The sequence below is a fragment of the Dermacentor silvarum genome, unplaced genomic scaffold (assembly GCF_013339745.2).
Source record: "Dermacentor silvarum isolate Dsil-2018 unplaced genomic scaffold, BIME_Dsil_1.4 Seq621, whole genome shotgun sequence".
Taxonomy (NCBI): Eukaryota; Metazoa; Arthropoda; class Arachnida; order Ixodida; family Ixodidae; genus Dermacentor; species Dermacentor silvarum.
In genome coordinates, this window is record NW_023606534.1 from 1 (window position 1) to 24,008 (window position 24,008).

The 24,008-nt window shown below is 49.0% G+C and overlaps 2 protein-coding genes across 2 annotated transcripts; one reads left to right on the forward strand and one right to left on the reverse strand.

Moving 5' to 3' along the window:
- Positions 1-14,174: 14,174 nt before the first annotated feature.
- Positions 14,175-16,310, forward strand: LOC119435324 (uncharacterized). Its single transcript, XM_037702222.2, has 2 exons — positions 14,175-14,477; positions 16,110-16,310. Exons 1-2 carry the CDS (start codon positions 14,187-14,189, stop codon positions 16,308-16,310), a joined length of 492 nt encoding a protein of 163 aa, XP_037558150.1. The 5' UTR covers positions 14,175-14,186.
- A 1,522-nt stretch (positions 16,311-17,832) lies between these two features.
- On the reverse strand, positions 17,833-22,476 carry LOC119435325 (uncharacterized). Its single transcript, XM_037702223.1, has one exon. The coding sequence runs from the start codon at positions 22,474-22,476 to the stop codon at positions 17,833-17,835; it is 4,644 nt and encodes a 1,547-aa protein (XP_037558151.1).
- Positions 22,477-24,008: the final 1,532 nt, after the last annotated feature.

Genomic DNA, 24,008 nt, shown 5'->3' on the forward strand with positions numbered 1-24,008 from the left:
GAATAAAGACACAGGCACATAACTTAGTTGTCCTTCTCTCTCTTTCTTTCTTTCTTTCTTTCCTAGTTACTTCCTTTCTTTCTTATTTTCTTTCTTTCTTGTTCCTGGCTGATACCCGCATATCCAATGCGGGTATGCACCACACGCGATTTCTTTCGTTCCTTCTCTCTCTTTCTTTGTTTCACTCTTTCTTCTTTTCTTTCTTTTCTTTATTTTCCCTGGCTCATACTGGCATATCAAATGCGGGTATGTGTCACACGTGATTTCATTATTGTTAATAGTGACGTAACTGAGGAGCATGTGATGTTATGGATATCCCGACCTATTAGTAATGTTAGTCTTACATTCGTACCCTTCCGTGCCAATTTTGGTATATACGAAGAGAACGATACGCCACAAGGTGGCGCGATTCATCCGAGTTGTTGTACACTACACTTCCGGTTTTCTGCGGACGCAATCTCTTGGAACCTAGCCTATAACAGCTTCGGTGTAAAAAAAAGGAAGGTGGGGCTCATGACGTATACGTCACGCAATCGTCCCACTCCAGTATGGGAGAACATAGAGCAGGAATTTCGCTTGTGGAGGCAAGACGGGTGTGGCGGTTCGAGGTGGCGTTTGGGCCAAGAATCCCCCAATCCCGTTGATGAGTACGTCCAGTACTAGGAAAAGGAAAAATGGTTTAATTTACATTATGTACACTGCATTATGCCGAAGACAAACATAATGTTTAATAGTCTGGCAAGGGAACAAGACTTCTCCCTGCGATCTTCAAGTACCCCAATGATAGTCTAGCTTATTCCAACTTGCACCTGCAAATTTCCGAACTTCATCACCCCACCTAGTTTTCTGCCGTCCTCGACTGCGCTTCCCTTATCTTGGTATGCTTTCTGTAACTCTAATGGTTCTCTAACTCTAAACTTTCTCTAACTCTAAAGGATCGTCAGTCAGCCTCTAGAGTCTGTAAAGGAGTACGATCATCTAGGTCAATTACTCACAGTAGACCCTGATCTTGAGAAAGAAATCTTCAGAAGAATAAAATTGGGTTGAAGTGCATACGGCAGGCATTGCCAAATGCTCACTGGGAGCTTACCTCTGTCGTTGAAAAGAAAAGTGTACAATCATTGCATTCTACCCGTGCTAACATATGGGGCAGAAACTTGGAGCTTAACAAAGGAACTCGAGAACAAGTTAAGGGCCGCACAAAGAGCGTTGGAACGAAAAATGTTAGGCCCAACATTAAGAGACAGGAAGAGAGTGGTGTGGACGAGAAAGCAAACGGGGATAGCCGATATTCTAGTTGACACTAAGAGGAAGAATAGAGCTGGGCAGGCCATGTAATGCGTAGGATGGAAAGCTGGTGGACCATTAGAGTTACAGAAAGGTTACCAAGATAAGGAAGCGCAGTCGCGGACGGCAGAAAACTAGGTGGGGTGATGAAGTTAGGAAATTTGCAGGCGCAAGTTGGAATAAGGTAGACCATGACCGGGGTAATTGAAGATCGCAGGGAGAGGCCTTCGTCCTGCAGTGGACATAAATATAGGGTGATGATGATGATAATGAATCATACCTCATTTGCAAATACCAACCATCTTCCTGTGATGTTATAGTCGAGGGTGTAGCGGGGGGCCGACGTGATAGCAAAGCACTCGTATGCGTTTGGAATGGGTAACTGTCAAATAGTTTTCCGTTAGTCGAAAACCTATATACCACTGTTGAAATAAAGAACCGCTTCCTAGCTAGGGGCTGACTTTTAATTTAAGTTCTGTTAGGCGTGTTTTATTCCGCGCATACTTTTTTGTTCTTGTGTTTTTCTTGTGACTATGAGCACCTGTGGCAGGGGGCGCAGGCCCAGTTAATCCATTTTGCTTAGCGTTTTGTCCGTGCTCCCGACGTGTGTATCTACAATGTCGAATAAACATTTGAATCATACAAGTTTAAGCAGGGGCTACATAAATGACTTTGCTTCTGAGATTTGATTCCGCACCGTGATTCTAGAATCTAAGCTTTTATTGTCTGCTATGCCGGCTTGTTGCAAATGTTTTAATTGTTAGAAATGGCATGACCTTTCTTCGTGGTGACCCTGTGGGGGGAAATCGGAGTGAGATGTGGAACCAGCATCAGTCAGGTTAAAACTGCGTGGACAAAGGTGTCTCGAGGAAATATTCTTACAACCCAAGCTCCCCTTTCTGTGATGGGGTTCCCCTCTTGACCTATTCCATTAGTGAACGTTTGCGGTACGGAGGGCTACAGGGTAGAATGCTTTTAATTTTGCGTCGATGCTGGGTAAAGGATGTCTACTCCCAGAAATACGAGAAGGAAGACGTCGGCTTGCATTCTGATGTTGGACCTCAAACAGCGATCTGTAGATGTGCCTGGTTTGCTATCCCATGAAGTCTTCCCTTCGGAAAAGACTGGCAGCCTCACAGGTGTCAGATCTATGCCCGTTCTTTATCTGCTCAAGCAAACCTTGCCCGTTCGTCCGTGTTCCTGCCGAATGGGATCCGGTGGCCGAATTCACAAAGCGTTTTGTTTGTAACTGTTCTTTGCGATTGGCTAGCCACCTTCGCTAATAATACATCCAACATCAGGATTGGCTGAAATTTTCTTTTGCGAACAATTCTAGCACACAAGAACTTTTTTTTACAAATATGGGCCCACGGCCCCTAGTCACAAAGCCAAATCAGTGCGAAATAAGAATACACCAGATCAGTGACAAATAAGAATAGGAAGTTGAAGCAAAACATGTTACTGGGCTTTTGGCCGGACATATTATCAACGAAGAGAGCCATCAAGGCTACATCAAGCCTATCTGAGAATTTCCCTTTAACGCCGGCTTGCGAAAGCTGTAAATGGACCATTTGGGCAAGAACAGGTACGTATTCGCATCGTAATGCCTATCTTCATCATCACTCCCCCCCCCCCCCCCCCCCCCAAGCTCTTTTTGTCCCCTTTCCCTTTTTTCTGCAGATGAGAGTGTAGCAGGCCAGAGGACTCTCTGCGTTTCCTCAATCAATTGTCCTCTCTATCTCTCACTAAAGCTTTGCTTCACATACATTAAAGAACTGATGTTGGATCTGCTTAATTTTTTAAACTGCGAACTACGTACTGCCTGGAGAACACGCACGCATAATCTTTCTGTGCAGCTAAGTGGCATCGTCGAGCGTTTGTATAATATATATTTAGGAAGTTTTCCTGTAATTGTTCTTTGGTTATGCCCATAAACTTGAACTGCCTTGAACAGGTATTTTCTTGCTGCCGAGTTGAAACGGAACTGAACCGTTTTCGCCCGACTAAAACGAAAACCGGGAAAATAGAACCCTTTCGGTTGGGCACTCTGCTGAGAAAGAAATTTTCCGCGAATTCATTCCGACTCATCAGGACCGCAGTCGCTGTTTCTTGTAGTCTGACAGCGCTTCTCTAAACATCAGATGCAATTTTGAATTCATCACGATTTATTTGATTTAAGACCAATCCGTCCGTGTATACCAATTACCGCATGAAATGTGGTTGCAACTTTAGAGTTGCAATCTCCCCAACAGCAGGCGCCGCCTATCGCCGCTGCCAACCACTCATAAAACAACCTTCTGTGTACTGCCGGCAGATGGTGCGGATATCGCGCCACCGTGCCGCGGCAAGACCCCCCCTCCTGAGTTGCTCGGTGACTCGATGAACTCGGTTCGGTGCCGAGCCCCATCCACCAACAAAGTCGTGCGCCCGATCAATTGGAGAACGTAACGGAAGAGAACAATTATGCACATCGCACGCACTACGCGAATCAGTGTACAAATTTCGATGAGCCAGCAAGCTAAAATGGTGCATTACGACACGTAAAGCACTGCAGATTTCAGTCCATCGGCAATTATGGTGGCGTTACGGCCTGGTTCAACAAGGTCAAGCACGTTGTGTGTTCTTATTAGGCGCGGTCTGTTGCTTCATATATATATATATATATATATATATATATATATATATATATATATATGGTTTTATTTGATCGTTAACAATGTTTTTTTTAATCATCCGTGACATGTCGAACAATTCTCCTTCTTCAGCTACATTACTCTCAAAGGCGGACATATAGAGTGCACAAAAAATGTAACGTAACATTTGAGTAATTAACCGTTTGGTAATTACTTTTTTAAACTCATTATTCATACATGCTACATTTTATTAGTTGTAGCCAGTGACGTTTAAAGTCATATCCGCTTGAAGTGGATTCTCAGGATGAGACCACTTTACAGATATGCGCTTCCAAGGTTTGCGATGACGCGCATTCGTGTTTTAGTAACGTTTGAGCTTCAAAGCCTAATAAAGCGTTCTGCCACGGAATTTTCATTCTGCCTAGTCTCCTTTCGTGTTAATAATAAGACCGTCGTCTTCAGTGCTAAGCATGACACTTCGAATGCACCGAAAAAAAAAAAAAAACACCATTGGCCGTTTCAGGAGATAGTTATTAATAAGAATGCCCGACTGAAGGGGTCCAAGTGTGGTGTATATGAATGTGAACGGGATGTTTGACAGATTTTCTTAATATACCCAAACCACAATACGTTTCCCCATAATAGTTCAATTAACTTGTTATGCGGGGACGGTATACCAAAAAGCACGATGAAAATGTTAGGACAGGAACCAAAGGAAATGATACACCATAAGTTAAATGTATGTTGAATTTCCACAGATAAGATGATTGAAGAGAAACCGGGCGCACTTTGTGGTCAGTAAATGAGAAGATCTCGCATTCCGCTCTCCAGCGCGCAGAATGTTACCCCTACGGAGTGCAGCATAATGCACATTGAAAGTACGCATTTTAATTATGGGCAGAATGAGAGCAAGAAGTGGCGCTCTTTCTTACGAATACTGACAAAGTGAACAGATTTCAAAAAAACATAATTGGGACTACGGCTATCTCGCAAAGAAACCCCAGGGCTGAACATACTCCCGGGAGTTGCGAGTTTTCGTGTGCCATTTCACTCACGACGGCAGAAGCACCTTTCCGAGTCTATACGCTCCGCTGCCCCGTACCGGTCACCAAGGCTGCGGTGGTGCCTCACAGAAGAAGTCCATATTCCGTGATGAAGCCGTCTCCGCGGGCTTGCAGCTGGTGCAGTCTCCTCTTGAGCAATGCGGAGTTCAGCAGTCTTAGCAGCAGCGGCCCCCTCGTCTGAACGGATCCGTTGCCGCCTCCGGGAGGGGCGTAGCGGGTCTGCTGGAATGGCACGATCGCTAGCTTGGATTTGGTCTCGTTGTCTGTGGGAGGCGCGAGTGTCTGGGGTTCCCGTCTGCCGTTCGTCGTCGCTCTTCTACCAGGTGAGGTGGGCGGCACCCATCCCATGAAGAACAAAGCGCCGGTGAACACTGTGCCGAAGGTGACGAAAGCAACGCAGACACAGCAGAGAATCTCACTGACGCTGCAGCTGATTCGGGGCATGTTTCGTCGGCGACCTTGCCACATCTGCGTATTCGCCCTTCCGGAGTCGAGGAAACGCAAGGCCGCCGCCGAGGAACTGGACACCCTGATGCAGACCGTGGACACGTCGGTGTCGGTGGCGTCCGGTGCCACGTGGCTGCTTTGTCCGGAGGCCTTTGGGCGGCATTTTGCGCTGAGCTTGGAGCCTTTGGACGCAAAAGAAATCGCCATCTCTTCTGGTAAATTTCTTCTTCTTCTTCCTCTCCGCTCGGCATGTTTCACCACGAGCATAGGCGCATTGGCTATAACGAGGAAGAAGGACGTATCCGGGAGCATTTTACCCATTTTGGTATTAACAGCGAAGCTGTTTTGCCTGGGCGTTTGCTGTCAGGTGTAACGCCGAAATTTGGGCCAATCCTGCTGGTAGTGTAGAAAGGGTCCAAGCACAATGGCACATATTCCTGTGAACTAACAAAGCTGTACAAGTTCGAAGATGGTCCGTCGAGTGTACGCCGCGAAAACACCGCCTGGCGATGTCATTACCATGCGTCGCCTAGCAGCGCGTCGCCCCAGATGCGCCGACCGCGCCGAGCCTCGCCACAGATTTGGGAGCCGCGACGTCATCGTGCGCGCCTCAACGCTTCGCCTTAGCTTTGCCGAGCCATGACGTCACCGCGCCGTGAGGAGTGGTTGCCACGGCTGCGCCGAGGCGAAGCTAAGCCGTGACGACACTGCGCCGACCCACGGGATATTGACCCTTTTCGCGGAGCAGGTTCTTTTAGAGAAACGAGATGGCGCTCACGGCGGCGCGCCATATCTCTCCTCAGCGACCGTAGTTCACGCGACCGCGCACGAATACGAAACCATTACCGCTTCTACCTTGCTTCTGTGCGATCAGCTGTCGGAAATGCAACTGAGTTTTCACTAACACACTGTGCTCCAATCATGCTAGGTTGAATCATGTGGATTGAAGACGTGTGCAGTAGTTGGCTGCAAAAATAGTGACTGGCATGTTAATAGAATGAATCTGTGTGGCCAAGTTCGCGGACCGCTGGTGCAACTGTCCGAACGTGTTACCGGCACTTCGTGATGTACGGCTTTCCTCGAGGATGCAGAAATTTGCTCATCCGCCAGCCTTGTATCGCTAACCTTCAAAGAAAGGGCTTCATCCCCAGAACGTCAGCAAGAATGAGTTCCACTCGTTAAACAATCACAAAGGAATTAGCACTGCTTCCTGTCATTGTAAGTTTTGCGCACGTTATATATACACATCTGGCCCAAATGGCAGGAAAACTTACGCCCACTCTATCGTCGACGTATCAAGAATAGGTGAATGTGCGCACGCTTGAATATAAGCGCACTGTATACGCACAATGACGGACTACACCGATGGCGCACGAATGGTCGAAGCTGAATGTTTCGTGACGGTCCACAAGAGTAAGCGAGTTACTAGTTGTAATATATATTTGCTACACGGTATTAGAATGTACAAAACAGCTACGTTTCAAGCCGTGTGCGCAGCAAGAACAAATCTATCGGAACTGAGCACACCCGCGAGCGATTAGGCAGAAAATAATCAGATAGTGGCCGCACCGAGGAACTTCACTGAGTCAGAAACAGACAAGCCAATGCTTCAAAATATTTGCCGAATAAAGAACCAAGAGCAAAACGCACTAATCCTGATTGAATTCATGAGCGGAATGCTTGGATAGCTTAGCCCCACTTTTAGAACAAGCACCATATAAGCTGCTTGCGCCGTTTGGACATAGCTTAATTAGCTCCGAAAGCGCTTTTGCTTGTTCTCTGAAGCTGTGATCAAACCTTCGTGTCGTCCACTTAGTCACCATCTACGATATCTCCGAAAACAGAGGTTTTCTAAGCCGCGCCGGCGTCATACATTTCCATTGTAAACAAGGAGGCAACGGAGGCAGTTGAGGCAAGCAATGGACGCGTCACCACGTGATCAAACATGGCAGCGCCCACGGGATCGCCGCGAAAAGGGTCAATACAGCTTCGCGTCGCCGCCGCGGCCACACCAAACCCCCGCCGTCGCCTTGCCGAGCACATCGCCGCGAAGATGGGGAGACTTAAAAAAATTGCCCCCACCTCCCCGAAGGGAATCGTGAGGAAATGCGAATGCATTTCTTGCGCCGAGAGTACACGGCGTAGTAATTTTAATGGCGTAAATTAATGACGAGACGAGGATTTGTACACACACCAGCCAGCGAACGGTCGAGAGTGAGGCGCGCGCTTCACTCCATTTATATATACGTGCGAGCGAGCGAACGGCGAGACTGTCTGAAAAACTGCTGTCTCGCTACACTGGCCAATACCGGGTGCTTCGTGCCGTGACCCCCGTCACCTACGAGATCGCCCCCGACGCCCCATCTGCTTCCCAGTTCAGTGATATCGTGCACGTTACACGACTTAAGCAGTATCACTTAAGCAGAACGGGATCGCGCCGCTTGCGTGGCGCGATCGAGAGCGCGGGCGGCAGCGGGATTAGCCTGTCGTCGTTGCCGCTTGGACTCGGCCTCGCGCCGCTTCACTCGAGGATCGGCGGCTCGCCGTTGACGTTTCTCCGCCGCGTCTCGAACACGAACTTCAGCGTTCTCGGCTCGCCGTTGACGTCTCACAGCGGCGCAGCGAGAGGTGTAATGCTCGGGTTGGATTGTATTACACTTCTTGCTAAGGGTACCGTTGCCGTGAGACATTCGCCTTCACCGACTTCTGCCATCGCCTTGAGAGGCGCCCAGCCAGCGAACGGTCAGAGAGTGAGGCGCGCGCTTCACTCCATTTATATATACGTGCGAGCGAGCGAACGGGAGAGTGGGGCGCAGGGAGGAGAGAGAGCGAACGGCGAGAGAAGGAGCGGCGAAGCACTGCACCTACCCTCTCCTACACTCCTACCAAGTTAGCGAAACGACCATGAGAGCACCAAGACGTAGGCGGCTAGATAGATAGATAGATAGATAGATAGATAGATAGATAGATAGATAGATAGATAGATACATAGATAGATAGATAGATAGATACTGTCAAAGTGGCAATTATTCGCCAAGAAATGTTTAAAACCAAGACATTGTTCATTAGGCAGTGCAAGTATAATTTTAATTTGTGATGTATTGAAATATGAAGCCTGATGCTTGACGTTCCATGTGACCACACTTTGCAAAGACATCGTGAATTGCACGTCCCCGTCGAGGCATCGACGAATGTGCTTTAAGTCGCAGAGACAATTACTCACATGATTTGTGACAGCATAGGAATGAGCGCCACTACGCAAGTACTTCCTCTTGAAACACCTTATGATACTTGTTGTTTGCCCTCTGTAGCGTGCAGCCGGATATATCATACGCACGGCTGACATAGCATATTTTACTCAGAATCACCGATTGCCGCAACCTCCACGCTAAGGAGGATACCATAAGATTTCGCTGAATTCAAAAAAGTGTGTTTACAGAATTTCGCTCATATTTGTCGTCAATTTATTACCGCCGAATATGAAGATTATACGATTTATTTTAAAAAATGATTCTCTCTAAACGTAGTATATTTCAACATATTTGCGAAATTTCTGCATTAGCCTGCCATTTTTATCTTTACTTCGCATATTAACCGCCGATTTCCTGGCCAATCTTCCGTTGTGGGTAAGTGTCACGGAATGAGGAGCGAGCAGGCAACGCGAGCACTGCGTCGCATCCCTCGCGCCGTAGGCGCGTGCTCGCCGGTCAGCGTTTCTTGTTCTCTCAGCTGGCTGCTACAAAACACGATCAGGTAAGAAGAATTATCTGTTTCTTGTGTGTGTATCGTGCTTCGTGCATTCTGTCAATGAATAATTTAACCTACCCGATGGAACGCAGGAGCGTCATTACTGCTGTCAGGCGAGCTAATTGGTTGCTGCAACTGCGATACCTGGTACCGGCGCAGACTGAAACGGGCACAGACACCAGGTTTAGCGCAGCGTTTGCGGTGAGTCTGTCTACTGCTTGTGTCGTCCTGCTTGCTGTTTTTTTTTTTTTTACAATCGCGTTCTTGTTCTCGCTGTTTCTTAATTGCCTAGTGTTGCGAAATCACGCAATCACGCGATACAGGGCGTTACTGCAGTTCAGAGTGGGCAACCGAATGTGTCGCACTCAGGATGGAGAGCGTCGAGCACCGATTAGAGCTCAGACGCTCAAACTGTCACTTAAAAGTCTTTTTGAGATAACAGCGTCAGCAGCAGTTCGCTTATGGCGCTTCCGGTAGCTTTCAAAACATAGTACTGTACTGTACAGAGCTCAGAGTGCGCTTTGTTTTTTTAATTATGGGGTTAATTCTTTACTAAATTTGACCACTTGGAGGTTTTGATACGTGCACCCAATACACATAACACAGGCATTTTGGCATTTCGCCCTCGCCGAAATGTGGCCGCCACGGCCGGGATTTGATCCCACGACCTCGTACTTAGCACCGTAACACCATAGCCACTAAGCAAGCACGGCGGGTTCCAATGGTGCATTCTTTTGGCTTAAGAGGTGTTCTTGCTCCACGAAACCAACGCGTCAGGACATAACATGCTTAGTTCTTTAAGGCTGTTGCGTGGTTAAAATAGGCGAGAAAGACTCTTAAGTCTTTTTTTTTTTTAGGCCATGGAAATTTCTTAGCGGCGGGCAAGAAGACTGAACAACAGCTCGCCAACAGTTGCCAAGAGCCGTCATAAACTTTATTTCCATCCTGAAACAGAACACGGAAAGTAACTTGCACAATTTCCAATGCAAAAGTGAGTGTTCCAGATCAACGTGACATGTAAAAATTGGCCCCTATTCTGCCGTAGGTTCGTTTGACAGTGAAGCTGTTAATGCGACTAGAGATGCACTCAAAAACACTATTTGCCATTTGTTATAATTGTATGAAAAAACGGCATTATTCAAGAAATTATTATTTTGAGGCAATTTGGGGGGGGGGGATATCAGGGGCAATCTGCTCGGAAATGGGGACATTGTAAATTAAGGGTTAAACAAAAAATAGCTAAACCATCGTTTTTGCCAGTTTAGAAGCGTTACCTGAAATGCTTACAAAGTTCTCCCGCTCCACTGGGAGGACGATAAATGACTGAAATTTCACATTTACAGCAAATGAGCACTGTTCTATTGGTAAAATGTTTTGAAACTTTCAGGTGTGTACATTATTTACTTGCTCTCAAAATATTTAGCGAATACTCGTCTCCTCCAAATTTTGATGCTTTATACCAGTCATGTACTTTCTTTTTCCCGATCTTCGCAATGATCTATGCAAGATACCTTGCTTATATTTGGTTGAAGAAGTAAATATATTGTAATCAATGAACGATATAGATTTAGGCAGTGTGTGTTATTTACATGCTTTGCAAAACGTTACTTATTCAAGCGTTCCAGCGCGCCATAGGGCCGTTATTCGCGATATTCCCCATAACCATAATACTGTAAATTACGAAAACGTCAAGCTGGGAGTATAAAAGTAGGATTTTAAGCGGTATAAGTGGTGGAACTTTCATAGCTCTGGCCTAGTTTGAAGTGTTGCCAATAATCAGCAAACTGTAGTTTGCTGATTCGATGAATGTGAATTAAATAAACCTTTTGCGAAACATTCAGTCTTGAACATCCTGAAAGTGTCGTATAGGCATTTTAAGTTGTTTGCCCGTGTCCCCGAGGAACTCGGTTAGACAAGGCTGATATTTGCAGAAAATAAATACTAGGTTATGAATTATGCGTAGACAAAATCGAAACAGCTTGGGGTAAATAAGGCCCGCGAAATAAAGTACCTAAACAAGCACTCCACAAAGTGTGACTAAATTTTACAAGCAGCGGGAAAATTACTACGCAGGTCAAGCATATCGACAAATGCTGCCAAAATCAATCTGAGCAAGAAGGTCGGGCGACTGTGTTAAACGTGTGTGCTAAATTTAATGCGTGTGGATGAATTACAGCTTTAGCCGAGCATTTAAAAACCCCTGATTGAAAGTGCCACACCGCTGTTAAGAGCTACAGTTTCCCAATGTCCGGAGGAAACTTGGCATTACGCTTAATTGATATTATAAGAAACGATAAACATCTTAATTTACTTCTGTCTTGATTTAATTTTACGAGCGGCGCAAAATACCGCACGAAGTTTCAAATGAATTAGCAATACCCGGGCCCTGTTCTAATGTGTGCCCTAGAATTACCCGCCACCTAACACGGCTGGAATGAAACAGCGTCGCTTGAAATTAGATTATAACGCTCCAAGAACCCCAGATTTCCGGAGTCCCCCACTACGGCGTGCCTCATAATCAGAACTGGTTTTGGCACGTAAAACCCCATAATTTAATTTAATTTAACTCTCTGTCACTTTTTTGCCCTTTTCACCACATTATGGTGACATGTCTTAGTATAGACCCAGATAAGAACGCTAGCAAACTCACCTTAAACGCACGTTATTTAGGATACAAAGGAGAATACAGTGAAGGAAGAATAGGAAATTATTTAAAAGTAGTAAATGATAACGAGAGGAAAAAATCACCGCATATCCACGAAGTGAATGATGATGAGTGGGCGAAGCACCGGGGGATCATTCGGGTAACCGTGAATCCCCCGTATATGTATATATACACTTCTTTCTGGGGTTTTACGTGCCAAAACCAGTTCTTTTATGAGGCACGCCGTAGTGGAGGGCTCCGGATTAATTTTGACCACCTGCGGTTCTTTAACGTGCACTACAACGCAAGCACACAGGCGTTTTTGCATTTCGCCTCCATCGAAATGCGGCCGCCGCGGCCGGGATCCGATCCCGCGGCCGGGATTCGATCCCGCGATCTCGTGCTCAGCAGCGCAACGCAACGCCTTAGCTGAGTGAGCCACCCCGGCGGGTACACAACACACACGCACACACACACACACACACACACACACACACACACGCACATATATATATATATATATATATATATATATTCGTACTTATACGTATATACATGTATACTGAACATGTGTACAGTGCCTCATAATCAGAACTGGTTTTGGCACGTAAAACCCCACAATTTAATTTTTTTAATGTGTACAGTACATACAGCCCTTGTGCACCGCAGCGCCCCTAGCGGTCTCCGTGCAAACCAGAGCTACGGACGTACAACGGACGACGAGGGACAAGGCTCGGCCCTAAAGTGCTTCGCCCCTAAATGTGATGAAGTGAGCTTGAAGTGATGTAATGCCACACGGCCCCATCGGCTGAAATAGAAACGCGGCTGCACTGCGTCACAAAGCCGGTCGGCGAGCTACGGTAATTTCTAGAGCAATGCCGCATAAAGTGGCAGTATACCACCTGCCTAGTTTTAATGCCAGGTCCGGCCGGATTATGCATTCTAGTATGTGGTGTATGTGCCAAAATTGAATATGGTTTGGAAATATGGGAGGAGCCTGCCTTCACGTCGACAACAGACACGCCATGTTTACATTAGATCTTCTTCCGTTAACTGTCAGCCGCTGTACCAAGTGCTATACAATACTGTACAGTGATGAGTGTATTAGGTAGCACTAAAGACATCGTGGTAATGAATTCCCTCTGTATGGATTAACTAAATAGATATGTTAATGAGAAAGCCTGGTTCAAACCAAGAAGAATTTGTTTCGAGGACTATTCAATGGTGTCCTGAAAGGAGCGCCAAGCGTTGCAAATGGCCCAATTTGTTTTGAGCATTTATCTCTATGTGCACCAACTCATATTTCCTACTTAATTATTAACACGTCAGTTTATTTTTGGGGTAAATCGATTACGTTTTTAACGCAGGGTGTGGGGGCGCGTCTTCGTGTAAATCAAATAATATATTCTCGCATAGATATTTTTGCCTCCTTGTGACAATTGCGCAATTCGACGAAATGTAATCTCAAAGCATAAAATCAGTATATTGTTTCTCGAGTATTGTCAGGTTGCCTTTGTCTAGTACAGAATATGGCAGTAGCGCAAGAATAGCCAAGTGCGCACAATGGAACGAAAATGAGCTCTTCTGCCAAGTCGTTGCTGAAAAATTGGTGTATGCTGAGCTGTTGTAGAATAAACCGTCGTCTCATACACGGCTCTAGTTGCTTGACGCCACCCTAAACATTTTACTTAGGCGTTTATGTATAAGTGAAGTTCGAAAGTGACAAGTTGGTCGAGTTGCTGAGAACGCCAGATGAAAGACGACAGCAAGCCCTCGTCGCCTGGGCCAAAGGGGTCGCTCCTCGAGAGGAGCCATCCTAGGACGCGGGCCTGCCCGACCTGAGTTTTGACATCCTCGGCAAAACACAGCTCATTATCGACCAGGTGGTGGTGGCAACAACTTCATTAAAATTCTGCTCAGGTAATTAAATTAATTTAATTTAAGTTGTTGCCACCACCACGTGGTTGATAATGAGAATTTAATTTACCTGAGCAGAATTTTAATGAAGTTGTTGCCACCACCGCCTGGTCGATAATGAGCTGTGTTTGGCTGAGGATGTCAAAACTTTCGCATATGTAGCTGCGCATGCGCAGTTTTGGTCGCTAGACTTTCTGTTTTTGCAGCGACAGAACCTTAATCTATAACCATTGGGCTACGTTCTTTAACAAACTGCGAAGCATGGCAGTAACAGTGTCAGGTACCACCTCTGGATTTTAGTCTGATTGCTGCTTAATGCAATGGTGGCAATGCTTAAGTGTCCCAGCAGGCGTCATGCCAGAAGACATTGTTTCCGTATTCCACAGAAGTAGTTTGAATCTCGCCTACGCATTTCTAATGTTTGTCGTAGGAGCGAGTGGTTTCGCCATGAGTTGCCGCCAGGGCTCAGACAAAGCAGCCGCGCACGACCGCTTGATGGACGAACTGGTGCAACGCCTGGTGTCCATGTCCGACGCCCGCGACTCCGGCGATGCTTCAGCCCCCGTCACGCAGCAACAAGCCCACTGCGGGGCGGCCGGTGAGCCGATCAGCGTGCCGCTGCCTCCGTCGGCCGTGTCGGTCATCTCGTGCAGTTGCCACCAGCACGAGAATCTGCACGTGCAGGTCACGATCAAGTGCCCTTGCTCTCGGCCCAGCACTGCTGAGGCGACGACGCAGGTACGCGGAGAAAGGCGTTGTCTTACACGCGCGATCCCGTCGGCCCACATGTTTGAGAACCGGCGTGACCCATGTGGGCCCTTTCAGAGAGTTTCCTGCAAGAATTACTAGGGGAAACTCCGGAGATAGTGTCACCTATACAGGTGCTTCAAGCACGGTGGTTCAGACAGCATTGGAATAGTGGTTATTGCATGCAGTTCCCTAAACATTTTAAAGAAATGTAATTAAATTATGGGGGTTTACTTGCCAAAACCAGCATCTGATTATGAGGCATGCCGTAATGGAGGACTACGGATTAATTGGGGCCACCCGGAGTTCTCTAACGTGCACCTAAATCTAAGTACACAGTGATTTCTGCATTTCGCCCCCGTCGAAATGCGGCCGCCGTGGCCGCGATCTGATCCCGCGACCTCGTGCTCAGCAGCCCAACCTAAACGTCGTCCTAGTGGCTTCGAAACACTGGTGACCTTGCAAAGTGATTATTTTAAGGAAGGTTGTCTGCTATATATAACCACAAGTGACAGCGAATAATAATGTGCACTGAGTCTCCTTGTCTTCTACATTTGAAAAAGTAAGATTGCTTTAAAGGTTTGGCTAATAAATACGGATAAAGCATGTGAACAAAGCCAGGAAAACGTCTCGAACCACAAGCACTGCCCGAACGTCAGACCAGTCCATGTACTAACCCTTATTCCCATGGTATAGCCTAACGATCGCAGTGCCATGGTTCTCGCGAGTAATTTCACTACGAAATTCACTGGGCCCATTCTCTCGCGGTCAGCCTTTTTTTTTCTTCTTTTGTTTGTTGCCGTGCACCACTGCCGCGTGCTGATAGCATCAAGAGCCGGCTAACAACAAAATCTCAACATACTTGCAGGTACAGCGCCAAGTCCATTTACCTATTTGTTTTATTTTCTGGCCCTGTCGACACCTGCCATTGATATCATTACTTACTGCTAAGCAGGTTACAAATCGAGCCGTTAAGCATGCTTAAAATTTGTATTCGTCAGTCGATTCTTGGAAGAGAAGTATGCCGAGGACGCGATATTGGCGAATGGCGTTGCCTTCTCTGTGTATACAGGAACTGGAGTGTACGAAAGTATGAGAGCATGGTGCTACGCTCCATCGGGGCCCTACCTCAACGCATACGTTCGTTTATGTCTAAACCCACTCGGCACACTTGGGTTGCGGTGGCGCCTACTCACATGGTGAATCAAGACGAGTGCTAGCCATTTGCTGTAAATAACATCGTGAGTAAATGTTGAAAGCACCCCAGAAGCGTCATTCTATGGAAAGACTTAACGACCTCCTTGAGGAGCTCATACGGCTGAATGAATGCGAGTCCCTTCTACTCTAGAAACATGCAGATGTTCAACCCATTTTTTTAGCATAAAACGGTTAAAAAAAGGGGCGTGGTATAACACTTGGAACGCTCGGCTCGAAGACTTCAGAGCTGCGGTTTGATTCCCAAACCACCACGCCCAATTAAGGCCTATTGGAGTGATTGTCACTCTTGGAAAACACAATTATGGACACGTTTAGCGCATTTTCGCTCACAAGTGCTGCTTCCCTTGAAGGCGGAAACTTCGATGCGTTTATTTTCTCGCCTGTGCACATTTGTTTTCTTTACAGACGGAGCCGTCACCGGTGGAGAGACCAAAGGTGAAGTGCACTATCCAGGCGGGCGGGAGAGCTCCACAGCGAGTTCAAGAAATCGGAGAAAAGATCACCTGTCATAAATCATCTACCCAGCTGGGAGCCATTGCTGCCAACGGTGCGTCCTCAATGCGCGGCGCAGTAACATCGAACCATGCAGCAAGACCAAGTAAGTAACATTTCGCGGGCTGCTTCGTTCGTTTGGCAATGTTAACCTCAAGATACCAGATGTGAAATATACATGCAGAGTGTGGTCCAGACCCAACGTACTAAAAAGTCGTATTTCCGTTAGACAAACAAAACAAAGAAACAAACAAAACAAGAAAGAACGAGAAATGTGTCCCAATATCTATTGTCAAATTGCAGTCAACCCAGTGACAACATTGATTGCAAAAGATGTAAACCAGGATATGAATTGAGTGTGTAAAACATAGAGGATTCTTCAAAATGAGATCACGATGTGCGTCCAATTTTGGTTGTACAAAATTGGTCGTAAATGTAGCTTATTTCCTTCCTGTCCTCGGTAATATCAAAGTTTGCTAATATGCTTCACAAGTAGAATAGTCCTGACATGCATTGTAATGTCTAAAAGAATTTGGCTTAGTGTTCCAAGAATGTGAGCAGTCGGCGAGTTTTCATTGCTGACTCAAGCTCGTAGCGCATGCAACAGACGTCTGCATGCACCTTAACTTGACGAGAGGTAACAACCAAACTTCAACACTGAGACGTAGGAAGCTAAACGATAAAGATGTAACCGTAGAGAGAACCAAGCTAAACAATTAGATTTACCCTACCTCTCGCTATGCACACCCAGGAGTAACTGAGTTAAGTCAAAGCGAATTTATCCAGTAGCGCAAGGTGGCGGGCAGCAGGAAGGTTTACTTACCTATCATGTTGGCGTTGCAGAAGATGTTGCAGAAGGACGGGAGTGTTTCGATGTATTTCGTTAGTATATCCCGCGTTTTTCAGTTTGCGACAGTCGATTGTCCAATATATATATATATATATATATATATATATACAGGGTGTTTCAGCGAGCACTTTCAAAAATCCTTAAAGGTTGCCTGTGGCAGATAGCACAATTCTAGTTTTTGAGTGGTCTACTCGAACAGGCGGACATTACTTGCACCAGAAATTGAAATCCATAATCGAATAATTAACCAAAATTCACGAATAAAATTTTTAACTAATGACCTGATGGCCCATATTGCAATTTACGAATTGTAGCCGTGGAGTTCGCAAGGCGGATCCACTTGGAAAGAATTCTCGGGATGACAGTAGTTTCGAGATATTATTCACAAACATTGCGGAGAAATGCATTGGCCTTCCAGTTAGTTTCTTAACAAAACGTCGCTTTATACCTTGAAGTACAATATTAACTGGGACGCCAATGCATTTCTCCGCAAAGATCGGGAATTAATATCTCGAAACTGGTGTCATCCTGAGAAAAAATGTCACAGTTTCGCCCTAAGGGCGAAGCAATGAATGCGATAGCAACACAGCAATGTCATACGAAGTAAGGTGAGCGGCTTTGTTAGCAATATGAATTGTAGTGAACGTGACCTTAGTAAGTAAGCAGGTGTGCTGCGGCATCGGTAGAGCGACATGAAGAGAGACTCGATGACCACGACAAGGCGCGTGTAGCACGAAGTATAGTCTTACGAGATAAACACACATGAAATATCAGTTTGCACACAGTTCACTCGACGACCACGAGAACCGGCTTGTGATCGCTAAAGTAGGTCGGAAATGTCACGCAGTGCACTCGGGATGGGATGCCCTTTCCGAACACAAGATCTAAACAGGTGTTGTTGCGCGTAGTAGGCTGTGTGACGTCCGACAAGAGGCGAAGTCCAAGTTCGGCATCAAGGAACGCGAGAAGCCACTCGTTTTCACGGCGAAGCACATTGACGTTGAAGTCTCCAGTGATGATGACCGGTGCATTCTCAAGGCACACCGCACGGAAGTTACGGAGAAAGAAGTCGGTGACGTCGGACCGCGAGGTTCCTGGGGATAGGTAGCAAGCTGCGACGATGAAGCCCTGTGATGTTTGAATGGCACACGCATCGCCACAACTCATCTGGGGCAGCGTGTTGAGTTGGTAGGGAACGTTTCGCGGTGAAAGCGTGGTTCCTCCGAAGTGCTCGTACACGGCAACTCCAGCAGCTCGGCGCTCGTGTCGCTTTGCGAGGGTAACGCACTTGTAACCGGGCAATTCGACGGCACTGTCCGTCCACGTTTCCGACAAGCACAGTACTGGTACCTCGCGAACGACATGGTCGTGCGACACATCGAAGGCGTGTGCAGGCAAGGAGCGCACGTTGATGTTGCATATCGCTAATCTATGCGGTGAGTGGAGGACGGCAAAGCACTCGGCGGCGATCGTGTTGAGCTTATGGTTTTGTAAGCGACGAAATTCGTCCGACAAGGCCCGATCCGGGTTTTCTCTGCAGTGATAGAAGGTGAAGTCATCCTCTGCGTTGGTCAAGTAGAGTCCGTGCAGAGTGGTGGCTCGACTCAACGCAACGTAAACTAGTTTCTGGGGATGGCGCTTGTGGTAATCGTACACCACCTCGCTGTACGTTCCGCCCTGCGACTTATGTATCGTGACAGCGCTCGCTTGCATCACGGGGAACTGCTTGCGACGACAGGACACACCCGTTCTTCTGTCCAAAGTCACAGTGGCGGTGCGCAGCTCTATCGGGACGGAATCGACAGGTACGACAGAACCAGCAACTTGACGAATCGGGTTGGCCTTCAGGCGAGCAATGTTGCCAGTTGCTCGGCAGTGAAAGTGGAGCCAAACACGTTTTGCGTGGCCCATTTCGTCGAACTGCACGTGGTTGAGGTGACCCGCCGCCCCATTAACCAAGCCGTCGGACACGTCAATGTTTAGGGTAAGCATGTAGGGCTTTCCTAAGCATAGCACGAGTTTTCGAGGGAGGTTACCAACCTCAGCTGTGGTAAGTGAGTGTAGCCGACGCTTTGCGCTCTCACACTCAGCATCGGTGCGGTAGCCGATGATGGAGTCGTCGGCATTAGCCTCGTGAATATCGTGAACGTCTTGGACGGCGTCGTGCGTGTTGTACGCCTCGGCATCCTTGTTGGAGTAGAATAGCCGGACGGCGTGAGGACAGCGGGAGTTTGCGTCCTGTTTGGAAACGAAGCGGGCCTGAAACATGTCGATTTCTTCCTTCTCGAGTGCATGACCATCACCGATCTTTGAGAGTGCGGCGGAGAATATGGCGTCGCTCTGCCGGACGACTTGCACAAGCGGGAAGTAGGAGAGGTGATGCCAAGTGACGTGGGTGTTGAAGATGTTGTTGCGTGTTTTGCTGCGTTTGTACACCTCGCTGGAGCGTACAGGGGGCAGCTGGCGCAAGTCACCGCACATTATGAAGTCCAAACCGCCGAAAGGGTCGTTGTAGTTGCCAGTGATCTGTCGCAGGCGGTCGTCGACACGTGCGAGAGTGTTGCTGCTCATCATGCTGCATTCGTCCACAATGACGCACTTGACGTTTGTGAACGCAGTACGGAAGGAGTTGAGGTCTCCGTCGCGCAAGCCCCCGTCGGCACGCATACTGAGCTTGAAGGCGGCGTGTACAGTGAGCCCACCGATGGCGACCGCTGCCTTGCCTGTTGTGGCGCACGCGACGTACGCGTTGTGCGTGCAAGTGGAGGCGGTGTTAGTGTAGCGGTTGTAGGCATCCATAATTAGGCGTAGAACGAAGGTCTTGCCGCAACCGGCAACACCAGTCAAGAAGATTCTTAGTGGGTCAGAAGTCGGTGTGGTTAGGCGGTGGATCACCTCGCGAACAACTTCTAACTGTTCCTTGTTGGCGAGACGCATCATTTCCCTGTAGGCGTCCCCGGTCATGACATCCTGACGCGTGCAGACGGCGGCGCAACGACCTTTTGGCGCTACGGAGTTAGCATCAGGTGGTCCGAGCAAATCTTCGTCGTCGTTTTGGTCGACCAAAGGAACGTGGTGTGGGTCAGTGGCAGTGTGTAGTTCGCTACTACGGGCGTCGTCGGTGCACATTTGGAGGCATATGTGGCGCAGCTGGTGAATGTCGAACTTACTGTCGTACTCAGATCTTTTGAGCAGCAAGGCGTCCATGTTCTCAGCGTACATGTGCTCAAAAGCATTGCCATCCAAAATGTCTACTTCCCGGCGGAAAGGAAGGAACAGTGTGACTGCTTCCCGCATGTAGTTGAGTGATTCGTCGATGGAGTAGCAGCGGTAACGAATGACGGCTGGGTCGCGGCGCTTTTGGTAGGTGTGCAAGTTGTAATGCGCCACAAAGTCTGCCAAGCACACGTCTTGCAAAATGTCTGGGCGGTCTTCATATCTGCGCAACACCCCAAATTTCCATACATCCGTTGACGCGGCGTCGAGACCGGCTGCTTCCATCTGCGCGCGCGTTTTGCGAACGCGCGTGCGCTCTTCCGGTAGGCATGTGGCAATGTAGGTGATTCGTCTACTGGACTCGGACATCTCCTGTCGGAGGAGTGTCCACGCAGCTTCCTGAGCACTCATCTCAACAGCCTTGAGCATCTTAACGCCGAGTAACCGAAGAGCCTGGCCATAAGGAATGTTTGGAGTGTCTGCCAAAATGTCCGACACGGCTTTGTGCAGGTTTGAAACCCCGCGATTGGACTTATTTACGTATTCCACTACATAAGCAGCACACGAGTAGGCGTCAAGGATGATCTGAAGGTCCATGTTTGAGTCGAGCATGGAGGCGACCCACGGATTGAATACGTTGATCCACTTTTGCTGCACTGTTCGCTGTATAAACAAGGTCGGGCGCGTCACGCCAGCGCGGAGCACGGAGACGTATTTTTCCTCGGTAGTGACTGCATGGTGCTCGAGGAATTGGCCGATGCTGTCGTAGTGCGTGCTTTCAAGAGCGGCGTGCATCTGCAAGAAGCGTTCCTTGAGTGCGACGCGCCGCGTGGCTTCGGCATCGTCTTGTGTGGGCGGATAGGGAAGTAGCACCATGGTGTTGTCAGTGGGCCAGAAAGGAGCGCCAAAACGGCAACGAGAGTTTCCGCGCTTGTAGCAGGTGTGTGTGTGTTGGTGCACTTGAGTGCGCAGGCGTGGCAACACAGAGGTATCGAGGGACACGAGGTGCGTTGCGAGGCGGATCGTTTCTGGCATGTCGGAGGAGACGGTTTCGCACGGTGCGTTGTCCAACCAAAGTAAGATGTGAGCGTGCGGACTACCTCGGTGCTGGAATTCAATGCGCTTGAAGTAGTCCACGACGCGGTAAGGTTTGAAAGGCGAGTGAGTGCGGCTACACAGGACATTTAGAATGACGCTCACGAGCTTGTTAAAGTAAATGGCGCACACCACGGGGTCACTGTTGACGAGCTGAGCACGGTATATGGATGTCATTTCCGACACGTGCACTTCTAAGGTGGGATCTTGCTGGCGCAACCGCTCAAGCAGAGCGAGTAATCGAGGCCAATGCATCTCTGAGGCTGACAGGGTGAGGAACGCAGTCGGCTTGCCAAGCTGGCGTATCATAGCGAAGACATCTTTCTTTCGCTGCTGCCAGTAGTGGACCGTGTTGGGAACGCCCTTCATAAAGGCCATGTCTTGGTCAATGGTATCCTGTATGAAGTGTTCGTCTTCAAGCATTTGGCGTGTAATTTTGTCGGTGTCGTCGTTGACGCGAAATGTGACGGCCAGGCCGCGACTGACTCTAAATCGGAGCACTTTCATTGCCATGAACAGGATGTGGTGAGGCGAAACACCGCGACGGTCTTTGCGACGTATCTCACTGGTGGCATATGTAAAGGGCGTGGGATGAGCTTCTGCCTTTACGCGCCGGGGCTCCCCAAGGTATATCTGAGGGAAGGACAACTCTTCTGCTCTTTCATCGTACAGTATGCTCAGTGGTTGTCTGTGTTCACCAGGAGCTATGGCCAGGTAGCGCTCTTCGTCCCACACCACGGACTGTTCGAATGCGTTAAGCGCCACGCATGCATCCACTGGATTGTGCACGTCGGGACACTGGGGTATAGTTTCGACGGAATCTTCGAGCAGTTGAAATGCGTCGTCGTCGGGAAGAGCGTCTAAAGAGGAGGCGTCAAGAGTAATAGCAAAGTACCTGTACAACGTACTCCGACACAAGACGTCAAGCCAAGGTTTCAAGTGAGATTTTTTCACCACGCCAGAGAGGTATGATGTCTTGTTGAGAATCCTGCGTTTAATGTGGACATTGATGGCATGGTCTTCGTGAATGTTTCGCGGCAACGATTTAACCATGGTGTCCACTTCAACAGGTACGTTAACGACGGGCCCCACAATGCCATACTGTCCTCCGCCGTTCATGAGGCGACGAATTTGCATGAATGGTAGACGGGGTGCAATCAAACGCTCACTCACCAAGTTCAGTGGAGGTAGCCCAGCGGGAATGACCGGGTAAACGTAACCGTTACTTCGAGAGAGGGCCGGTATGGTACTCCTTTGCAGTGCGCCGCGGCATGTTGAGCACAACACAAAGGAATGCACGTCTTCGTCTGGAAACTCGGCTGCGAGCAGGGGCACGTGATGAACTCGGACAGGCGAGAGGTCAGCTTTAAACCAAAGCCGATCGCAAACATCACACGCATATCCGAATGGATTATTGAAGAACTGTCTTTCGAAATGCGCGGTAGCCGCCGCCAAATGTGTCTGTGGGCAGGAGGTGGTCACTTGTGGCAAGCGACGCTGTCGCCTAGTGTCGGCTTCGTGTTCTCTCACCGCTGCATCGTCACGGCGGGCACGATGCGAGGCCGCTTCCTGCTGCCGTACTGCAGGGTCTTGCCGGCGTTGTCGGTTCGAGTCGGCTTCGTGTTCCCGCACTGCGGCATCCTCACGGCGGGCACGATGCGCGTCCGCTTCGTGTTCCAGAACTGCAGGGTCTTGTCGGCGTTGCCGCCTCGCGTCGGCTTCACGTTCCCGCACTGCGACATCCTCACGGCGGGCACGATGCGCATCCGCTTCGTGTTCCAGAACTGCAGGGTCTTGTCGGTATTGCCGCCTCGCGTCGGCCTCACGTTCCCTCACTGCGGCATCCTCACGGCGGGCACGATGCGCGTCCGCTTCGTGTTCCAGAACTGCAGGGTCTTGTCGGCGTTGCCGCTTCGCGTCGGCTTCACGTTCCCGCACTGCGACATCCTCACGGCGGGCACGATGCGCATCCGCTTCGTGTTCCAGAACTGCAGGGTCTTGTCGGCGTTGCCGTCTCGCGTCGGCCTCACGTTCCCTCACTGCGGCATCCTCACGGCGGGCTCGATGCGCATCCGCTTCGTGTTCCAGAACTGCAGGGTCTTGTCGGCGTTGCCGCCTCGCGTCGGCCTCACGTTCCCTCACTGCGGCATCCTCACGGCGGGCACGATGCGCGTCCGCTTCGTGTTCCAGAACTGCAGGGTCTTGTCGGCGTTGCCGCTTCGCGTCGGCCTCACGTTCCTCACTGCGGCATCCTCACGGCGGGCACGATGCGCATCCGCTTCGTGTTCCAGAACTGCAGGGTCTTGTCGGCGTTGCCGCCTCGCGTCGGCCTCACGTTCCCGCACTGCGGCATCCTCACGGCGAGCACGATGCGCATCCGCTTCGTGTTCCAGAACTGCTCGGTCTTGTCGGCGTTGCCGCCTCGCGTCGGCTTCACGTTCCCGCACTGCGGCATCCTCACGGCGGGCACGATGCGCGTCCGCTTCGTGCTCCCGAACTGCATGGTCCTGCCGACGTTGTCGCCTCGCCTCGGCCTCATGTTCCCGCAGGGTCGCGTCTTGGCGCCTCCGGCGCTGAGCTGCAGCGTGCGCCGCACGCGCAGCAGCACGTTGTTCCTGCGTCTGGGCACGTACGCGAGCCCGCCTTGCTTC